This window comes from Dermochelys coriacea, chromosome 6 (genome assembly GCF_009764565.3).
Source record: "Dermochelys coriacea isolate rDerCor1 chromosome 6, rDerCor1.pri.v4, whole genome shotgun sequence".
Classification (NCBI taxonomy): Eukaryota; Metazoa; Chordata; order Testudines; family Dermochelyidae; genus Dermochelys; species Dermochelys coriacea.
Window position 1 is genome coordinate 54,309,387 of NC_050073.1, and position 22,400 is coordinate 54,331,786.

Sequence of the window (22,400 nt, forward strand, 5' to 3'; positions counted from 1 at the left end):
AAGGGCCATGGTCAAGTTTTCCCCACAGTGTAACACATTCCTAGGGCTAGAGCATTGACATTGGGGGTGGGAGGCTCACTAGGTACTTTGGGACGTTTATTTTGACTCGGGTCTGTGCACTGCAGTGTGAATGCCTGGCCCTTAGGTTTGAGCACGGGTCCGAAAATCCTTAACCTAGGGTTAAAATGCAATGTAAATGCTCAAGCCCAGGGTTCCCTGACACAGGTCAGCTGACTCAAGTCCGACTAACCCCAGCCTCATGTTGCTGTGTAGACATATCCTATGTGGCTTGAAAGCTTGTCTCTCTCACCAGTTTCAGAGTGGAGTTGGTCTAATGTCTCTATGCTGGAAGCATGAAGGAGCCAGGATTTGAGCTGCAGATTCTTCAGGTTGGGACAGAGAGTGCTTCTCTCATTCTGTGACAGAAGGTAAGGAGTGATTGGAAGAGTCATCGGTGGGCATAGTGCGAGCTGTAACAGGTAAGAATACCAGCATGATGTTTGCTCTCTCTCTTTTCCCTTTCTACAGGACTTTCAGTATTAGAGGGAATGGGGGGAAGGCATGAAGGCGGTAGCCCTGGTCTCATGAAAGGAGGAGGGCATCTCCCATGGAGTGTCATCTGATCCCCGCTCTGGAGCAGTAATGTGGACATTTCTTGTTCTGGTAAGTAGCAAATAGGTCTATTATCGATGTCCCCCATTGTCGGAATATGCCATGATGTACCACCGAATCTATCTCCCATTTATGGTTGTGTGGGAACTTGCAGCTGATAATGCCTGCTGTTGTGTTGTATATTCCTGGTAAGTAGGCTAATGATATTAAGATATTGTGGGAGATGCACCAGTTCCATAGTTTTAGTGCTTTTACACACAGGGAATGAGACCTGGTGCCTCCCTGATGGTTTATGTAGTACATGCAGGCCATATCCGTCATTACTCTTCTGTGATAAATGAAGGTGGCGGGGTGGGGGGGGGAAAGAGACCTACCCAGGCAGCCAGTTAGCTATAAAACCCGTTAATAGCCGTCCTCTACTTGCTTTACCTGTAAAGGGTTAAAAAGTTCATAGGTAAAAGGAAGAGAGTGGGTACTTGACCAAAAGAGCCAAGGGGAAGGCTAGAACTTTTTTAAATTGGGAAAAAAATCTTCCCCTTTGTCTGTCTGTGTTGTTATCCAAGAGAGCAGGGACAGGGCTGGAACTATGCTGCAAAAAGCTTTGGGCCAATTATTAAAATCATCAGATCATACCTAGAAACTACTCATTTGAAACCCCAGATATTTAAGTAGATCAGGAAATGTCTAGGAAGACGCAAGTAGGTTTATCTTTTAAACAGGAGGATCTGGATGACTTTGTAAACTGAAGTAATAGTAATAGGATGAAATTTAATAGTGAGAAGTGTAAGGTTATGCCTTTAGGGATTAATAACAAGAATTTTAGTTATAAGATGGGGACTCATCAATTAGAAGTAACGGAAGAGGAGAAGGACCTTGGAGTATTGGTTGATCATAGGATGACTATGAGCTGCCAATGTGATATGGCTGTGAAAAAAGCTAATGCGGTTTTGGGATGCATCAGGAGAGGTATTTCCAGTAGGGATAAGGAGGGTTTAGTACTATTATACAAGGCACTGGTGAGACCTCACCTGGAATACTGTGTGCAGTTCTGGTCTCCCATGTTTAAAAAGGATGAATTCAAACTGGAGCAGGTACAGAGAAGGGCTACTAGGATGATCCAAGGAATGGAAAACTTGTCTTATGAAAGGAGACTCAAGGAGCTTGGCTTGTTTAGCCTAACTAAAAGAAGGTTGAGGGGAGATATGATTGCTCTCTATAAATATATCAGAGGGATAAATACAGGAGAGGGAGAGGAATTATTTCAGCTCAGCACCAATGTGGACACAAGAACAAATGGGTATAAACTGGCCACCAAGAAGTTTAGACTTGAAATTAGACGAAGGTTTCTAACCATCAGAGGAGTGAAGTTTTGGAATAGCCTTCCAAGAGAAGCAGTGGGGGCAAAAGATCTATCTGGTTTTAAGATTCTACTCGATAAGTTTATGGAGGAGATAGTATGATGGGATAATGGGATTTTGGTAAGTAATTGATCTTTAAATATTCAGGGTAAATAGAACTACTCCCCTGTGATGGGATATTAGATGGATGGGATCTGAGTTACCCAGGAAAGAATTTTCTGTAGTATCTGGCTGGTGAATCTTGCCCATATGCTCAGGGTTTAGCTGATCGCCATATTTGGGGTCGGGAAGGAATTTTCCTCCAGGGCAGATTGGAGAGGACCTGGAGGTTTTTCGCCTTCCTCTGTAGCATGGGGCATGGGTCACTTGAGGGAGGCTTCTCTGCTCCTTGAAGTCTTTAAACCACGATTTAAGGACTTCAATAGCTCCGACATAGGTGAGGTTTTTCGTAGGAGTGGGTGGGTGAGATTCTGTGGCCTGCGCTGTTCAGGAGGTCAGACTAGATGATCAGAATGGTCCCTTCTCACCTTAGTATCTATGAATCTATGAATCTCTTATTTCTTTATGGCATGTGGACTTCTCTGTGCTAACCCCAGGTGCTTTCGTTTTGCTTGTAACCTTTAAGATGGACCTCAAGAGAGCTATCTTGATGCTTAATTCTTGTAATTGTTTTTTTAAACCTAGCAAAAAGCCTAAGTTCCAGATGTATTTTCTTTTTAATAAAATGTACCTTTTTAAGAACAGGATTGAATTTTTGTGCCCTAAGAGGCTTGTGCATATGTTGTTTAATTAGCTGGTAGCAACAGCAGATTTCCTTTGTTTTCTTTCTCAGCTCTTCCCTGGAGGGGGTGTGAAAAGGCTTGAGGGTACCCCACAGGAAGGAATTTCCAAGTGTGCTTTTCTGGGTTCTCAAAGGGGTTTTTGCACTTGGGTAGTGGTAGTATCTACCCATCCAAGGTCAGAAAAAAGCTGTAACCGTGGGAGTTTAATACAAGCCTAGAGTGGCCAGTATTAATTTTTAGAATCCTTGCGGGCCCCCCACCTTCTGTACTCAAAGTGCCAGAGTGGGGAATCAGCTTTGACACCTTCCATGCATCTTTGATCAGTGGGAAAAAATGAGCCCACACGTTTCTGACCACTCTGACTTTGAGCAAGTTGATGTGGAGGTATGTCTCAGCTGGAGACCATTTGCCCCTTATTGTGCGACCATTGAGATGCGTGCCCCATCCCATGAGGGAAGCATCAGTGGTCAGGAGTAGAGATGGGGAAGAGTGAACAAATGGGATTCCCCTATAGACTTTCCTTCCACTAGTCCAAGGATTGCTCAACCCTGGTGGGCAACAATAGTAGTTTCTTATGTAGCCTCCATTCAGTCTGCAAACCAAACCAAACCAAACCATACCATACCATACTTGGGAGGATCTCGTGCGTAGTCTGGCATGAGCAATAATGGATGTGCCCGAAGCCATGTGCCCCAGGAGCTGGAGGCAATGATTTGACTGAAATTTGGGATTAGATTGTACTGTCTCTGTCAACAAGGAGAGACTGAGAAATCTGTGATGTGGGATGAGCACTTTCGCCTGAATGGAGTCAAGGTCAGCTCCTATGAATTCTAGCCTCTGTACTGGTGTTAATGTTGATGTTTGTTTATTGATCTGTATGCCCAGATTCTGAAACAGGTCCTGTGGTCTGAGTGACTTGCTGGGACTCTGCAAAGGACTGTGCTCTGAGAAAGCAGTCGTCTAGATAAGGATATATCATAACGACTTGAGAGCATAAATGGGCTGCCACTACAAGAGAATACTCTGGGGGCCGATGAAAAGCCAAAAGTGAGTACTCTGTATTAGTAGTGGTCTTGGCCTAGCGTGAACCTGACATAACACCAGTGGCTCAGTATGATCGAGATGTAAAAAATAAACATCTTAGAAGTCAAGAGCTGAAAACCAGTCTCCTTTTTCTAATGCTGAAATGATCATAGATAATGTGACCATCTTGAACTTTTGAGCCTTGATCAACTTGTTGAGCACTCTGAGGTCTGGTATGGGTCTCCAACCCCCTCTTTTCTTTGGTATCAGGGTAATGAGAGTAGAAGCTTCTGCCCTTTAGATGCGTGAGTACTGGCTCTATGGCTCCTACGCTGCAGAGGTTGTTTTTCTCCTGACGTAGTAGGCTCTCGTGAGAAGGGTCCCTGAAGAAAGCTGGAGAAGGGTTTTGGGGAAGTGGGGGAGGAGAAATGGATGGAGTATCACTCTTGGATGATCTCCAACACCCATTTGTCAGAGATTATCTGTTCCCAGGTGCTGCAGAACGGGGTGAGAATCTCCAAAGGGATGGGTGGGATTTTCCAGCATGAAATGAGGAGTGTTCTATGGGTACCTCGACCAACCTGTCAAGCTGTCTCTTTGAGGTGGAGGTCAGAGGAAGTTTGCTGAGATCCTGACGTCTTTCGTCTAGAGAATCTGGGCTTCTTCCTCTGAGGTTCATACAATCTCTGTGTATACTGAGATGGGTATTGGACAAGTATTGTGAATGAGGCTTGAATGATGGCTGAGGGCTCTACTTTCTTTTGTATCCAAATATATAGATCCCAAGGGATCAAAGAGTGGCCCTCAAATCTTTTAACATGTGGAGGGAGGCATCAGTCTTCTCAGAAAGTAATTTAGTCTCCTCAAACAGAAATCCTCCACCATCACTTGGACCACCTTGGGGAAGACAGAGATATGAAGCCTCGAGGCCTCTCTCATCACAATGGCAACTGAAATAGAATGTACTGTCATGTCAGCTGCATCAAGTGCAAACTGGAAAGAGTTTTTGCCACCAGATGGTCCCTGTTAACCAAGGTTTTAAATCGTTCCTTGTGAGAATTAGGGAGCTGTTCGATAAAAGAACTAAGCTTCACAGAGTTCCGATAGTCATATTTAGCCTCCAAGTTCGCCCCTCTGAATTGATGGGTGGCTGAGGAATAGGCCTTCCTGCCCAACAGGTTCAGACACTTCCAGACCCAGTCATAAAGGGTGGACTTAAAGTGATGTATGAGGGCTTTAGAGTTAACGGTGTCCACAATGATTGAATTGGGAGACCAGTGTGAGAACAGTGCCCTTTGTTGGCACATAATATTTCTTGTCTGCCCTTTTACAAGTTGGTGGCATGGATGCCGGGGTCTGCCATGTCACCTTGGTGGCGTCCAGTAGAGCCTCATTAATAGGGAGGGCCACTCTGGAGCAGGTGGAGGAATGTAGAATGTCCACCAGCTTGAGGTACGACTCAGACACCTCTTGTAAAAGTATTTGGCGTGCCTCTGCCACCCTCTGTGCCAAGTCCTGGAACAGTTTAAAGTCATCCGCCATAGATGGCGGAGGGGGCATCACCATCTTGTTTGGGGATGATGACAAGAGGAGTGACTGGAGGAGTGACTTCCTCCTCAACTTTGGCCTCTGGTTCCTCCCTTGCCTGCTTGGGGAGTTCAGAGGCCCTCAAGGCAGAGGCTGAAGGAGGGTACTTCCTCGGCTGTTGGTAGGCCATGTCAGTGGGTCAGAGGGGTGGTATTCCTGGTGTCCATAATGAAACTGGGCTCCATATGGCAAGTGAGAAGAGTGCTGGGAACCTGGGTCCTTTCTCTTGCTCACTTTCTAATTCAGATGATGAAAAGGAATTTCATGTGGTGCGTGGCAGGGGGTCGTCAGTGAACCAAGGGCTCTGGATGAACTCAGTACCAGGGCCCTGGTACTGAGCAGAAGAGAGTCCTGTGCATCATACACCAAAACATCCATTGTGCACCAGAAATCTGTTGGTGCTGAGGCTGTTGGTGCAGAGAAGCTTGTTCCGACAATGTCAGAGATGCTGATCTAATAGAAGGGTCTGTTGGCACCTGGCATATCATCGGCGGTACCAACACTGATGACCTTACCAAAGAAGCCTTCCCCAGGGTGGATCGTCTACATTTCTCATGCCCACATGATACTGATGCTTCTTTGCCTGTGCCTATTGGGTCTTTAGGCATTCTAACTTGCCCTATTGGTTCGGTGACATGTGTGCCCTGGGTACCAGATTTAGACAGCTTCAGTGCCATTGGTACCGATGATACTGACCAAGATGGGGAACGTTTTCGGCTCAGTTGGGGATTGCTATGGGGACTCTTGAACCTTTTCTTAGAGCCCTTATATGACTGGCTTGCAGGCATCTCTTTGAGCTTAGCTCCCTTCAAAGTGGAGGCTTGTGGTGAAGGCTCTCGCCGGAGCTCCCGAGGTTGAAGGGCTGACTCCACAAGTAGGAGTTTGAGTCTCAGTTCTCTGTCTTTCCTGGATCTGGGCTTCAGTTGCGGACACAAGACACACTTCTCTGTAATGTCTTTCTCTCCCAGGCAGTGAAGGTATTGCAAATGTCCGTTGGTCACTGGGATAGATTCCTTGCAACTGAGGCACTTTTTGAAGCCTCGAGAACTTATCCAAGGGGCTCTTCCCCACAGGGTGTCAACAGAAGACAAAGTCCTTTTCTTTCCTTCTTCCTCCCCCCCCCCTTTTTTTTTTTTAAAGGCAGAGGCCAAAATAAAATATAAACAAAGCAAAGGGAAAAAAGGGCTTCAAAAGAAGCTAAAATTAGCAAGTCCAAAAGAGTTAATGATCCATGAACAGACATCTCTAGCTAGGGCAGTTGAGAAGGAACTGAGGAGGGATTGCCTACGCACACTGGCTAGCCTCGTGGCAGGTGGGAAGCAGCGCACGTGCAGGTGGGATGGACTGCTACCAAAGTTCTCCCATCAGCAGCATAGGAACACAGACACACAGAGTGGAACACCCATAGGGACACGACTTGAAGTGAAAATTGCTAAAAGTCAAGCTGAATTACCACTTGTCAAGGAAATTAAAATAAATAATAAGGGTATTTTAGTTACATAAATAAAGAGAGAAGAAGAATGGATGAAGTTGGGCTGCCATGCAGCGTGGATGAGGAGGAGATTAAAGCTAATATAATTATGACCCAATAGCAAAATGAAATCATTGCCTCGGTTTTCAGTATGGATGGTAATATGGAACATGAGCATGAAGGTAGGATGGCTAACAGAAAAGGAAGTTACCACATCTGAAATGGAAGAAAATTTAAAGAGCTTAATGTACTCAAATTGGGGGGCAGGATAATTTCCATATCAGACTACCGAAAGAACTGGCATATGAGATTGCTAGTCCAGTAGCAAGGATTTTTAATAATTCTATCTATTTGGGGGTAGTAGTCTATTGCTGGAGAATAGCGAATATTGTACCTATATTTAAGAAAGGGAAACCAAAAACGATTATGGGCAATTATAGACCTGTTCATGTGACCTCAGTAGTATGCAAGGCTTTAGAACAAATTGTGAAGAAAAGAATAATTAAAGGAATGGAAGTAAATGGGGATGTAATGCAACAAAGGTTTACCAAAGGCAGATCATGCCAGACTAACCTGATTGGTTATTTTCTCAAAAAAAGGAAAAGTTTTTAGAAAAGGAAAATGTACTTGATCTAACGTACCTAGACTTCAGTAAAATATTTGACAGTACCATATGGGAAATCATTAGATAAATTAGAGAAGATGGGGATTAGTACAAGAATTGTAAGGTCTATAAAGAACTGGCTAAAGGGGAAAAGGCAATGGGTTGTGCTGACCCATGAACTATCAGACAGGAGGGAGGTTACTAGTGGAGTTCCTCAAGGATTGCTCCTGAGACCAATCTTATTCAATATTTTTATTAATGACGTTGACACAAAAAGTAGGAATGTGCTAATGAAATTTGCTGGTGATACGACGGTGGAAGGGCCTCATCAACACAGAGGAGGATCAGAAAATTACGCAGGAATATCTGGATGACCTTGAAGACTGGAGTGACAGAAATGGGACGAAATTCAATAGTACAAAGTGCAAGGTAACATACTTAGTCGAATTAGAAGAATTCCTGCTACAACCAGGGGGCTCATCAATTGGAACAACAGAAAAGGAGAGAGACCTGGGTTTATGTGTCAACCACAGGATGACTATGAGCCATTAAAGTGAAGCTGCTGTGAAAAAGGCAAATACTATATCCTAGGATGTACAAGGTGAGGCATTTCCAGTAGAGATAGAGAAGTATTAATGCCATTGTACAAGGCAGTGGCAAGACCTCATCTGGAATATTGTGTAGAATTCTGGTCACCCATGTTCAAGAAATATTAATTCCAGCTGGAACAGGTGCAGAGAAGAGTTACTGTGATGATCATTAGGGGATGGAGGTCCTATCATATGTGAGTAAACTAGAAGCACTTAGCCTTCTTTCTCCTAGGCTAAACAAGCCGAGAGGGGATATTACTCTCTCTCTATACACACACACACACACACACACACAGCAGGTTAAACATCAGGGAGGGTGAAGAGCTATTTAAGCTAAAGGACAACGCTGGCACAAGAACAAATGGATATAAACTGTCCATGAACAATTCAGGCTGGAAATTAGAAGGAGGTTTCTAACCATCAGAGGACTGAAATTCTGGCATAGCCTCACTACAGGAGTTGTAGGGGCAAACAACCTAATTATATTTGAGAGAGAGCTGGGCAAATGTATTAGTGTAATTGTATGACAGGATTGCTTGTGATGGTAGGGGGATAGGGCTCAGCAGCCCTGGGGATTGCTTCCATTTTATGTCTTATCTTCCCAAATGCTCATGCAGAGCTTCAACTAGCCACCTGCAGGGATGTGCAAGAGATTACCACCTCCCGCAAACAATGTATTTTGGAGGGGGGAGGGGAAGAGGTTTGAGCTCCTTCCTTTGAAGCTTCTGAGATGGCCATGGATAGAGATGGGACACTGAATGGGGTGGGCCAGTGCTCTGAGTTGGCACCCAGCATTCTCTCTCTCAGGTGCCTGGCCAGCTGGCTTTCATTCAGATGTTTAGTATCCGATTATCACATGCGGGGTCCGGAAGCAATCTTCCCCCAGGTCAGATTGGCAGTGACCTTGTTTTGTTTTTGTTAACCTTCTTCTGTGGCATGTGGGTTCAGGTCACCATCAGGATTATCTGGGTTTCTCTCACTTTAGCATTTCCCTGCCATTGCAAGGACCTCGGGCACTGATGCAGCTCAGTGCCTCCTATTCTCTACCTCTAGCACATAATAGTCCACTCTCCTGTGGGTTGTAATACTTCAGTCTCATTTCAGTTGTTGGGTTTAGTGTGCCTGTGCTGGGAAGTTTTGGTGGCCGGTGACATATAGGTGGTCAGATTAGATGAGCTTCGGTCCCTTTTGGCCTTAAACTCTGATTCTAGAACAGAAAAATATCTTGCATTCTAAAAGAGACAAGATAGATAGAATACACTAGGAAATCCAGATAAGAGTATAACTTAAAATAAATACAAACAATAACTTTAATCATCACACTTTTGATTACCTCACTTTATACTCTGCCTGCTAATAGGTCTCTCACTGGACTTATTCTGATATTCAAAACAAACTTCTTTTTAAACACCAGATTGCCTAAGAAGTGTCTCCCCCCCCCCCAAAATCAAACAGACCAAAAACCTACAATGGGCAATTTTCAGACTTATGATAATGACAGGTTGAAGAAATCCAGTATCTTGCTATGTTTAAGGGCTAGAACTGAGAGCTTACCACTGAAGCTAGATTGAACATTTAAAGGATAGCACTGCTTTGGGGGCAACATGGAGTTGCAATGCCCCAGGGTGAACTTGAAAATGGATTGTTAAGATCACCCGTTCACCTAGGATCAAGCTACACCAACCTTCAGAGAGTGCAACCTGCTCCATTCTCTGCAGCTTGCCAGCTCCACAGGCCAGTGTAGGGAGTGGCAGAGCAATAGCTTAATTCCTCCTGCCACCACTCTCACAGCAAGAGAAAGGAATGTCATCTACACATCAGTGGCTCTGCTGGCCCTCCAATGACAAGAGGTGATGTTCTGGAGAGAGATTTAACTCTAGGCAGATAGAGGGAGCTAGAAGAGAAGGCTGTGAAGGGAACATGCCACAGAATGCTACATAGAAGCATGCCTTAGTGGGATGTACAAAATGGAAATTATGGTAATTGGAAAATCATCATACGTAAAGCCAAAGTTAGATAAGTGATTGGCACTAAACCTGTTCTAAGCAGTTCCACTAAATGTTTTTGAGTGTAATTGCTCTTCTAATTCAAAATTCATGTTTCAAAGGCCAATATTTCTCTTGGCATGAATGTGCAGTTTGTTATGACCTCTTCAATATGAGAGGCTAAGTTACAATTAGATAAACAAATGCTTCCTCCTCCGGTACACAGACAAAGGGAACCAACTGTGAATGGGCAGAGTCCCTACCCAGTCCTCAGGAGAGGACTGCAGACCCTGAGTTAATATTTAAACTAATCCTCATGCCTACAGTCTAGCTTTACTGGTAACACAACAACATAAACCTCAGGCTCCATCTTCCTCCCCAAAGTCGGCTTTTAATAGGATGTCCCTCCAGGGCTTCCTCTTTGCTAGCTTCCTGTTCCTTCTGGCTCAAAGATACACTCCCATCCCTATTCTGGTCAAAGTTAATTGAATCAGTCTTTCAGCATGATGCACTAGTAATTGCCCTGAATTTTAATGTAGAAATTTAGGAAATGAGCCTGGGTTGGTTATTCAAGGAAGCACTATATTCCAGTACAAGGGCTTAGAGTCTTCCACCATGTTATACCACTCCTCGGGGGAAACATAACTTTATAAACTTATAACACCAATTTCCAAAACACGTTAATACAAGGGGATACTAAGGGTATATCTATATTGCAATTGGGAGGTGTGACTGCAACACAAGTAGAGGTATCTGAGCTAACTCATTAAAAATAGCAGTGTAACCATAGTGGCACAGGCTAACCATGCAAATACATACCCAGGGTCCTGGGCAGGATTGTATTGCAGCAACACTGCTATTTTTAATGAACTAGCTTGGGTATATCTACGCAGGTTGCAATCTCACCTCTCTATTAGAAGCACAGATTTACCCTACATGACTGATTAAAATGGCCATTCTGCATCAACTACAAGAACTAAATGCAGTGAACATCTGAATAAAAGAATAATCGTATTGAACCATAACATACCAAAAAGGAAGACTTATACCTCTGAATAACAGAAAAACAAAGAAGTTACCACTCTTGCTAAGTGAAGTATTTGAACCACGGTATTGTAACAGCCCTCTTTTTGGTTAATATTTGAAGTATGCTTTTGGTGTTATTAATAAGTGGTTTAAATTAAAATATATAAAAAAGTATTCAATCATTTCTTTAAAACAAATATATAAACAACAGAGAAAGAAACTCCCTCCCTCAAAGGCAGACAGAAAAATAGAATGTGTGAAATTAACCTGTAGTGATGAGGGACACAGCAAAGCCCCATGCACTAAATAAGCTCTACACGGGGGATGTGCTAGGACTGGAGGTAGAGTAGTAATAAAAAAGTCCCTGAACACCTCACATGCACTGTCGATAGTCTTTAGGCCAGCCATGGAGTAGAAAACAAAAATCAATCAATTAAAGTGGACCAGGCAGGGCCCACATTTTCACAGATCTAGTCATCTTAGTAACATGCAAGTGTCACAGGGGATGTGTGGCCACTACTCCAGCCTTTGTGCTGGACTGCAACCATGTGGTGGCTATCCCGCAGCCCTGTACCAAGATCAGGGTTGGATTTAAACTGTTGAAACCATGTCCCATTTCTCCCATGCAGAATTTGATTACTGGGATTTTATGTAAGTGAAATGAATTTCACCCTTTAAAAGAGAAGAATCTACCTCAAGAGATATTTGATATGGTTAGGGATTTTTTTTGGTTAGTTACATGCAAAACAAACTGCATAAGCTAGAACTAGTGACATGAATCCCCATCTCAGCATTTTCTAGCCTTAATCAGTGTTTTGCATGAGCATAACATAAATATTTTAAAGACAAATAAAGGATGTGATGAATTTTTGGAGACATCTCACCTACTAAAATGTTTTTGAAAGCTAAAGCTTGGAATGATTGTTTATACATCAGTGAAACTGGTCTCTAATAAGGAAATGGTAAGAAGAGACGCTAACACTGTCTGCTTAGTGCTACAATCCTTTCGTTACTTTTTTTAAAAAAAAACTTCCTGCAGAGAGAAATATAGTAAAGAAAAGCTAATAAAATAACAGTCCTTTAAACTGTTATTAAAAGTTGGGGGGAGAGTGGTAGACTCATCTTTCATATGCAAGGTTTCAAAACAGGTCAGTGACTTATGTAAACCAATTTTGTTTAGATCTGCACCCATGATGACTCCAGAATAAATACATCAAAGTTTACTTCTGTGTATTTCACTCTGACTGCTGACATACAATCCATGCTGTTCTTGAAAACAATAAACATCTACATCACTATCCCACTCTTGACACACCATCAAAAACAGGGAGATGGGGGTGGAATACTTACTCCTTACCTTTTATAAATGCAACACAAATATTAATTTTGTTCATTTGCATTATAGTAGCACTTAGATGCTTTCACTGAGCTAATGCCTTATTGTAACACAAACAGTAAACATCAGTCCTAGTCCAAAGAGCATATAAATACTATTTTAAAGCTAATTAAAAAAAAATAAAAATATCACGATGAAAAAAGCAAAGTCAACAGAGCTATATTGATTGAGGAAGTGGCCCTCAATTTTAAGAAAATTATGTTCATACTTGAAGAATACAGACAATAGAAAAATTTATTTTGGCATCAGAATTAAATTTGCTGTATTGCGATTAAATGTGGCATTTCATTTGCTAAGAACAACAAGCAGAATTTATCCAGGTGCATCTTTTACCCTAGAGCTGCCATAACTTTTGCTTTGGCTATTATTGTTCCTAGGGTCCTGGCAATAACCACAGACTAGCCAGAATATAGGGACATTCTGGCCCAACCACTGTTCCCTCCATCGTCTCCTTGCCCAACTACAAAACACACCACACAACTAGCTCTGCATTTAGCTGGAAAACCCTCTATGCCTATGTCTGGTTTGTTTAGCCAGTGCAAAGACACCACAGAGCATCAGCGAGTCACAGGCCCAGTATGTTTTAAAAGTTTATTACATGAACAGTCTAAGATTTATGTACTCACCTATTCATTTCTTTGCTTTTAAGTGCTTGCGTTTTGATCTTGAGGTGATAATGGAGTAAAGCAATTTTTTTAATGGTTTGCAAAGCAAAGTGATTTGTTGGGGAAATTTCCCATGTGTGGGGTTTTGTTTTTTTAACTTACATGTAATATTTTCTTTGTGTAGGTAAATGAAGGCACTTTTCTTTAAAATTTTAAATATATAGGGTGAAGGACTCTTCGGTTTATTACATTATAAGTAGTGAAGGGCACTATCCAAGATATTAGTAAAAAGAAAAGGAGTACTTGTGGCACCTTAGAGACTAACAAATTTATTTGAGCATAAGCTTTCGTGAGCTACAGCTCACTTCATCGGATGCATCCTTTTCTTTTTGCGAATACAGACTAACACGGCTGCTACTCTGAAACAAGATATTAGTGGCTTCCGTCTCATTCCGGGTCTTATCTACAGCCCAATGAAGTCAATGGAAAGATTCGCATTGATTTTGATGTTTATTGATGGCCTGATCCAAAGCTCCTCTGACAGGATAAGGATATGCATGTTACCACACACCTAAGATAATGACATATGCATACACATTCTGTAGAAACAGAGACAGGTTTCAAAGGTGTAGCTGTGTTAGTCTGTATCAGCAAAAAAAACAAGGAGTACTTGTGGCACCTTAGAGACTAACAAATTTATATGGGCACAAGCTTTCGTGGGCTAAAACCCACTTCACCGGATGCATGCAGTGGAAAATACAGTAGGAAGATACACACACACACACACACACACACACACACACACACACACACACACACACACACACACACACACACACACACACACACACACACACACACACACACACACACACACACACACCATGAAAACAGTTGGTATGGCAACACCCATTTCTGATCTGCTTCTGAAATAAAGTCAGAATTGCTCCATTTAAGAACTGAAGTTTACTTAACTGGGAAACAATTTTCTAAAGAACACGGCCACTAGAGAATGGTAAACCAGGTGCCAGCTCTTTCCAAGTCTTTCGGCATCAACTGAGCACTGACAAACACATAGCTGGAAACCAAACGAGCTCACCGGTACATTAGTTTTGTTCAAAATAGGTATTAGTTTTATAAGAATGTATTTAGACCAGAGGTTCTCAAACTGTGGTCCAGGGACCACCAGGGAGTGGTCCGCGAGCTCCATTCAGGTGGTCCGCAGATAGTTCCCTCTAAGGTGCGCGCCTGGGCAGCCACACACAAGAGAATGAAGGGCCACCCACCTAATCAGTGGAGCTGCACAGGTGTGGCTCCAATTAGGTGCTTGGACCCTAGAGAAGACACACATATAAGGTGAGCTGGTGGCATTGGGGGGGGGGGAATAAGGGGTAGATGGGAGGGGTAAGTGGGGTGAGAAGAGGGGGTAGGGGGAATTTGGGATGTGCAGGGCAGTGGCGGCCAAGAGGTGACTTTCCCCAGCTCCAGGGCTGTAGCTGCCAGGGAGAGATGGCCCTCCCTTCCCAGCCCCAGCTCGGGGCTGCCACAGCAGGGGAGAGAGGGCACATCCATTGCATCGGAAAGGTAAGACTACTGATATTAAAATATGAATTGTATGCTTTTATTTTTAGAACAAAAAAATGTTAAATAACTTTTTTATATATCGCTTTTATCCAAAGCGCTTTACAATAGTTAGCTAACAGTACAAACAACATTTGGAAAGATCATTAAGTGGTCTGTCAAGACCTTCAGCAATTTTCAAGTGGTCCATGAAAAAAATGTTTGAGAACCACTGATTTAGGCTATGAAATGCTTATAAATTGTTGCATGCATTAATCTCATTTGTAATATTTTCTTATAGTATGGAAAACTTATATAATCTAAGTTTTGCTTTTTAACTTAGAAAATGTTTGTTCTGAACTTATGAACTCAAGCATGGGAATTATCCTCTCTGCCCCAACTCCCCATTCAAGAAGCCTACTGAGATAAAATGTGCCATTAAGGAACATCAAGATACAAAGGATTGGTGAATGGTACTATCACACCTTGGAACTGTTACATGCAAGGGAACTCATCTCATGGGCTATGTCCACACTGGCAATTGAACAACAAAATTTTGTCTTTCAAAGGTGTTAAAAAAACCAACAACCCTCAAAGACAAAAGTTTTGCCGCGACAAATGCAAGGGTGAACAGCGTGTTGTCGGCAGGAGCACTCTCCTGCCAACAATGCAAATGATGCTCATTGGGGGTAGAAGTTTTTTGTCAGCAGGAGAGCCGACAAACAGCAGCTACACGCATGACTTTTAGCGGCACAGCTGTGCTAAAAGTTGCTGCTAAAAGCAGTGTAGTTTGACATAGCCATGGACTGGAAGGCTAAATGTAAAAGATGAAACAGGGTCACAAGAAAATTTTTCATCTCTTTGCTATCTAAACTCTCACAGGGCCAAAGACACTAAACTAAGGTAGAGATTGCCCAAGAATTACCTCTGGGTCTGCCCTGAAAGACATTTTTAATTGACAGATTACCACATTGCCATCATCTTTAGGAACCATAGATGGTAACGTGTGTGCGCGCGCGCGTGTGTACTTGCTTTCACCCGTAAATAACTCTCTCGTTTCTTTTTCCTAGTTAATAACCTTTAGTTAGTATATTACAGGATTTGCTACAGGTGTTGTCTTTGGTGGGAGATCTAGGGTAAAACTGATGTGAGGCATGTTGCTTGTCCCCTGGGATTGCAAGGAAGCTAATTTTGTGATCTTTGGTATAGGTGACCAATTATCAAATCAGTCCAGCTTGCCTGGTGTCAAGATAAACTGGAGAACCCAAGAGGACTGTCTGTGACTCTATGGTAAGACTGTTAAAGTGATCTAGGAGTTCACATTTGTTACTGGGTTGTTGAAATCTAATTATAGAACATATCACCACTTTGAGGTTTCAGCCTTGCTTTTGACAGTCTTCCCTGAGGTCTGCATTCTCAGTTGCGTGCCCCTCCAGACAGCTTGACACAGGCAACATCCATGTATTTGGTATTTAATGGACTCTAGGGGGACCATTTTCTTCATAAGATATTAAGATGCAACTCTGCCTAAGCCTGCTGAAGGAACTCTAACACCTGGAATATAGTGCAGAATTCTGCTCTCCATTCTTTTGGAATGGATAGTTTCAGTGCTTTAAAGTGTTCCAATAATTCTGCCTGATAAACCTAGTTGTCTGAGGTATCTCCTTTCATGAACCATACTCTGCATGCGCAGAATTCATGTCCGGCATAGAATTTTTCTTCCCTGCAGAAAATACATTCTGCCCCAAAAGTGCTGCAGTTCCACCTTTTGTCCACCAGAGGCTACTCTGGTGCCAGAACAGCCAGCTGACTGGCAATAACAGATAGCTGCAGGCTGCATTCATCACAGCAGCCAGCCCACGGAGCCATATTAGGAGGCAAAGTGGAGCACATGGGGCTGCTGGGGAGTCACAGACTGGGATTCAAAGGACTAGTGGAGGGACAGATGCTGTGCCAAAAAGACTAATATGACTGTTGAATGCATAAAAAGGAGAATGTTAAGAAAGAATAGAGAGGTTATTTTACCTCTGTGTTTGGCACTGGTATAACTGCTGCTGGAATACTGTGTCCAGTTCCGGTGTCCACAATCCTCTAGAAGGGTGTTGATGAAATGGAGAAGGTTCAGAGAAGATCCACAAGACTGACAGAAACATCAGAAAACATGTCTTATAGTGAAACAACAAGGAGTCCGGTGGCACCTTAAAGACTAAGTCCTTGTTGTTTTTGTGGATACAGACTAACATGGCTACCCCCGATACTTGTCTTACAGTGAAAGACTCCAGGAATTCAATCAATTTATTTTAACAAACAGAAGATTAAGAAATGATTTGACCACAGTTCATAGTTACCTATGTGGGAAACAAATATTTGATAACGGGCTCTTCATTGTAGCAGAGAAAGATATAACATGATTCCATGGCTGAAAGTTGAAGCTAGACAAATTCAGGCTGAAAATAAAGGCATAAATTTTTAACAGTTACAGCCCTGCAGATTTCAGCTACTGGAACATCTTTGAGTTGGGTGACTGATGTAGACTGTGATCTACTAGAGGAGTGCCTCTCAACCTTTCCAGACTACTGTACCCCTTTCAGGAGACTGATTTGTCTTGCGTACCCCCAAGTTACACCTCACTTAAAAACTACTTGCTTACAAAATCCGACATAAAAATACGTAAGCGTCACAGCACACAATTACTGAAAAATTGATCACTTTCTCATTTTTACATACAATTATAAAATAAATCAATTGGAATTTCAATGTCAGTGTGTAATATATGGAGCAGTATAAACAAGTCATTGTCTGTATGAAATTTTAGTGCTTTTTGTGTAGCCTGTTGTAAAACTAGGCAAATATCTAGATAAGTTAATGTACCCCTTGGAAGACCTCTACATACCCCCAAGGATACAAGTACCCCTGGTTGAGAACCACTGTACCAAAGTACACCGTCACTCTAAAGGGAAGTGTAACATGAGCAAAACTATAATAGGCAATTATACATCCAGATATCCATCAAGAAAGTTCCTGAGTGGATATAGATGTTCCCTTAGATCTACCTGGAACAGAAACAAAGAGTCTAGGAGTCTTCATGAATGGCCTACTCCTGTCCAAGTAAAGTCTAACACCCCTTTAATGTTCAGTGTATGCAAGCAGACTTCTGTGTAGACTGATGCAGCTTAGGGAAAAAACAGAAGGTGAACTGTTTGTTTGATATGAAACTAAGACGACACTTTACGCAAGAACTTTGGATGAGGTCATAAAGATACCTTCACCTTCGAAAAACACAGTAAAACGAGAATCTGCCATTAGAGCTCCCTTCTCCCCAACCCTTGGAGCAGAGGTGATGGCCACCAAGAAGGCTGTCTTCATAGAGAGATGTAGCAGCAAAAACCTATCTAACGGCTCAAAGGGCTATTTCATCAAATGGTTAAGAACGAGGTTGAGATCCCAAAGGGCTCTAATCTGTGGGAAAAGATTGATAAAGCCCTTTTAGGACCCTTGCAGTGGTCAAACGAGCAAATACTGAGAAACCTACTGGCACATGGAAAACTGTTGTTGCCACTAAATGAACCTTAGTGGAATTTATAGAAAGGCTGGAATTCTGTAATTCCAACAAGTAGTCCAGGATTGAGGAAAGAGATGAGTGTGTCAGAGAAAGATGGCATCAGTTACACCAAAGATTTTATCTTCTCAATTTCTGAAGGTAAGTAAGTAGATTCCTTTCAGCTATTCAATAGGATCTTAATAGGATTGTACCTACGATGAACATGTGGTCCCTAGTCCTGAGAACGACTGAGGAACCAAGCTTGCAACTTGCAGGACGTTCAGATTAGAGTGAAATGTCTGACCTGCACCCTGAGACAGCAATTAAGGTGTGATCAGAAGCCACCACAGAAGGAAAGAGATAAGTCTGATGAGGCAAGAAAACCAAACTTGCTTTGGCCAAGTTGGTGCAATCAGAATGATTCTGGCTTGGTCCTGTCTGATCTTGATAAGGACCTGTAAGAGCAATGGAATTGGAGGATATGCATAAATTATTTTATATATATATTAGTCCATGTAATGACGAAAGCATGCGCTAAAAATTGGGGATTGAGCCCCACCTGGAACAGAATTTCTTGCACTCTGTGTTGAGTGCTGTGGCAATGAGATCGACCTCTGGAAATCTCCAAGCTAGGAATATTTTGATTGTTTCAGCACAGAATGAGGAGGAACCTGCTCCACCTTGACAACTGACATAGTACATGCACGTTATGTTGTCTGTCAAGATCCTGATGAACTTGGTTCTGATTAGGGGAAGAAAGCACATGCAAGCATTTCTGACTGCCCTTAATTCCAACAGATTTATGAGGCACTATTCCTGTTGTGAGCATGTACCCTGAACTGTATAAGGATCCCCCATCCCAAAAGGAAAGCGTCTGATATTAATAGGACTGCGGGAGGATTCTAGTTAAACAGGATTCCTGTACAAACTTTGATGGATTCATCCAGGTGAGTGACTGTAGGACCCAGCTGGGTACAGATACCTGCTTGTTCATACTGTGTATATTGGGTACATAAGCAGTCCTGAGTCATCCATGGAGACACTGAAGATGAACCTGGCATTTTGTGTCACAAAAATGGAAGCTGCCATGTGCTCCAGCAGTTGCAGACAGATCCATAGTGGAACTTGCTGGCTGAGCTGAACTCTTTGTATAAGGCTCCTTAGAGCAGGTGCCTGTTGAAAAAGAGATAAGCTCTGTCCATTATCGAATCCAGAAGTTCTCCTATAAAGACAATTTGTTGAGTAGGGGGTCAAAAATCGATTTCGAGATTTATCTGCAGGCTTAGACTTTGGAATAGTGAATTTGTTGTTTGAACTGCTGACCATATCTCCTGATGTGACCAACCTTTGATGAACCAATCATTGAAGTAGGGAAAAATAGTTATTCCTAGATGAGGGAGGTAGGCAGCTACAACCACCAGGAGTTTTGAGAATACCCTGGGGCAGATGACAGGCGAGAGTAGGACCCGGTACTGGTAACGATTGTGAAAGCGAATCAAAGAAATCTTTTGTGGGAAAGATGTCTCTCTGTTTGGAAGTAGGCATCTTTGAGGTTGAGGGTTGCAAACCAGACCCCTGATTCCATGGAGGGAATTATAGCTGCTAGGGACATCATCCTGAATTTCAGACATTTGACATACTTGTTCAGTCGTTGGAAACCTAGTATTGGCCTTCAGCTTGTTTTTCTTGGGTATCACAAAATATCTTGACTAGAACCCCTTTCCCCTGGGTTGAAGAGGGACTGGTTCTATGGCTTCTAGGCTTCGGAGTGGTGTGATCTCCTGTGTAAGCAACTGATTGTGAGAGGGGTCCCTGAAGAGGGACGGAGAAGGGGACTGGAAGGGTGGAAAGGAAGTAAGTTGGTAAGTATCACCTGAAGAAATGGCCTCCAATACCAATTTGTCTGATGTTATAGCCTCCCATGCTTCATGAAATAGAGGCGGTGCCCAAATTGAAGATGAGGGGTTGTGTCATGCAGCTAAGAGAACCTAGTTATTATATGGTCTGGACTCTTGACTAAACCATCAAAACTGGCATCTGGACAATGCTGAAGGCTGGGAAGACTCAGTTGAGGTAGTTGCAGGCTTTTTCTTTGAAAATCTTTACCTCTTAGTCTGTGGTTCCGATGACCCATGGAAGATGGAAAATTGAGCAGGATCGGATCTCTGTGCCAACTGAGACTGGCTAAATTTTCTCTTATTTGCAGGTGTGTACAACCATAGAGAGTCTTTCAGGGTGTGAAGTGAGTTGTCCGTGGAATCTGCAAAAAACTTCTGGTCATCGAAAGTTAAATCCTCCATGGTTGATTGGGTTTCTGCAGGAAGTACAGACAGCTGAAACCAGGACACTTGCTTTGCCAAGGTAATAGACGAGGCTGAAGTGTCTGCTTCATCTAGTGAAACATGCAGTGAAATCTCTGCCAAAAGCTGACCATATTTTATTATGGCGCTGAACTGTTCTTGATGTTCCCTTAGTACATGGTTATTAAAAACCTTAAATTTCTCATAGTTCACGTAGTCATATTTTGACATCATTACCTGGTGATTAGCTATACTGAACTGAAGTGCTGATGATGAACAGATCTAATGACGAAAGAACCCAGGTCTTTCTGATCTTTATTATAAGGTGTGGCCTTCTGGGTATGCTATCTGCCCCTTTCATTGACTGTGTTCACGACCAGAGAGTTTAATGCTGGGTGAGAGAATAAAAACTCAGCATCCCTGGCCAGAGCCAGAGCTGTTTGTACTAGTGTCTGTGGACCCACACTGCATTGTGCATTGGCTGCATGGTGCATCCAGGCTTTGAGACTCTGCATGGGTCAATGCTGCTCCAGGTCCCTTTTACCACCAAGTGATGGAGCCTACAGCAGAGGAGATGGAAGGCAGTATTGGAATCCAAATAGGGACCACACATCTCAAAAAACTCCAATTACAGTAAGTCACCTCCTCTTAGTCTTCGAATGATGTTCCCTATATAGATTCCAGACATGGGAAAGTAACAAGCAGTGGTCAGCATGGAGGCAGGTGCGAGGGTTTGAAAGAAGTCACTATCTGTAGGACAGCCCAGCTGACTGCCACATACACCACCGCCACACTGGCAATGGCACAGTGAGCGGAAAAGGTGTAGATGGAGGACCATGTGTCAGCCCTACAAATGTCCTGCCATGGTGGCATATGCCCACGTGGAGTGGGCCATGACTCCCTGGGGGGAGGGACATGAGAGAGAGAGAGAGAGAGAGAGCGTAACATTCCTCAATACAATAGGAGATCCATTTAAAGAGGCAGCGCGAGGAGAGTGCACAGCCGCACCAGTGCCCTTCGATGGCAAGGAAGAGCAAGGGCGACACACAGAAGATGTGGAGATAAAAGGCCAGCGCCCGGCAGACATGGAGAGAGTAACATGCATGCTTTGAGGAAGGCATGAGGTTTATGGTGGAAGATTGCAAGGTGTATGGACTGGATGAGGTGGAACGGGAGGCTACCTTGGGGAGAAATTTGGAGTGCAAGTGTAGAGAGACCTTGTCTTTGTGGAAGACAGGAAAGGACTGGTCGGCCACCAGCTCGCTAACCCATCATGCTGAGGTGATAGCCACCAAAAAGATTACCTTCATGGAGAGATGGGCGAGAGAGCAGGTCGCAAGTGGTCTGAAGGATGGTTTAGTGAGGGCAGAGAGGACGAGATTCAGGTCTCAAGAGGGAGTAGACTTCCGCATGGACAGGAAGGTGTTGAGAAGGCCGCAAAAGAAGTGGTTGGTAGTTGCATGAGTGCAGACAGAAAACCCATCCACATGGGGGGAGAAACGTATGAAGCACTATCAGGTGGATGCGGACAAAGACACGGGCAAAGCCCAACTGTCAAAGGTGAAGATCATCTCCATTCCCATTCTCCTGGGCTAAGTCCAGAGAGTAGTGGTGGTGGTGCGCCCAAGCAGCGAAGCATCACCATTTAGCGTGTTAGCAGGCTCTAGTTGATGGCTGTATGCTGTGGAGTGAGAATGTCATGCATGGGCAGAGCACGCCTTGTCCACATGCAAACCCCATCCAAATACCAGGTCATGATGTGGAGCAGTTGGGTTGGGGTGCTGCAGGTGGCCATGTGCCTGCATGAGGAGATCTGAGAGGGCATGAAGGCAGACTGGGGGGCAAGTGGAAAGGTGGAGGAAATCAGTGAAACAATAATAGCAAGGCCATGAGGGGATTATGAGAATGACTGTTGCACGATCCCACCTCACCTTGGGCAGAACTTGCAGGTACAGGGGAA

General features: G+C 43.3%; 1 protein-coding gene across 17 annotated transcripts in view; it reads right to left on the reverse strand.

The window, feature by feature from the left end:
- The window catches only part of PHF21A (PHD finger protein 21A), a 244,235-nt gene that overhangs the window by 121,073 nt on the left and 100,762 nt on the right, over positions 1-22,400 (reverse strand). For 8 of the 17 annotated variants that reach the window (XM_043515609.1, XM_043515610.1, XM_043515613.1 and 5 more), the window contains one exon: positions 11,043-11,063. The exons of the other annotated variants lie outside the window; for them this stretch is intronic. In XM_043515609.1, coding sequence (XP_043371544.1) covers positions 11,043-11,063 — 21 coding nt within the window. The remainder of the gene's footprint in view (positions 1-11,042; positions 11,064-22,400) is intronic. 17 annotated transcript variants of the gene reach the window in all.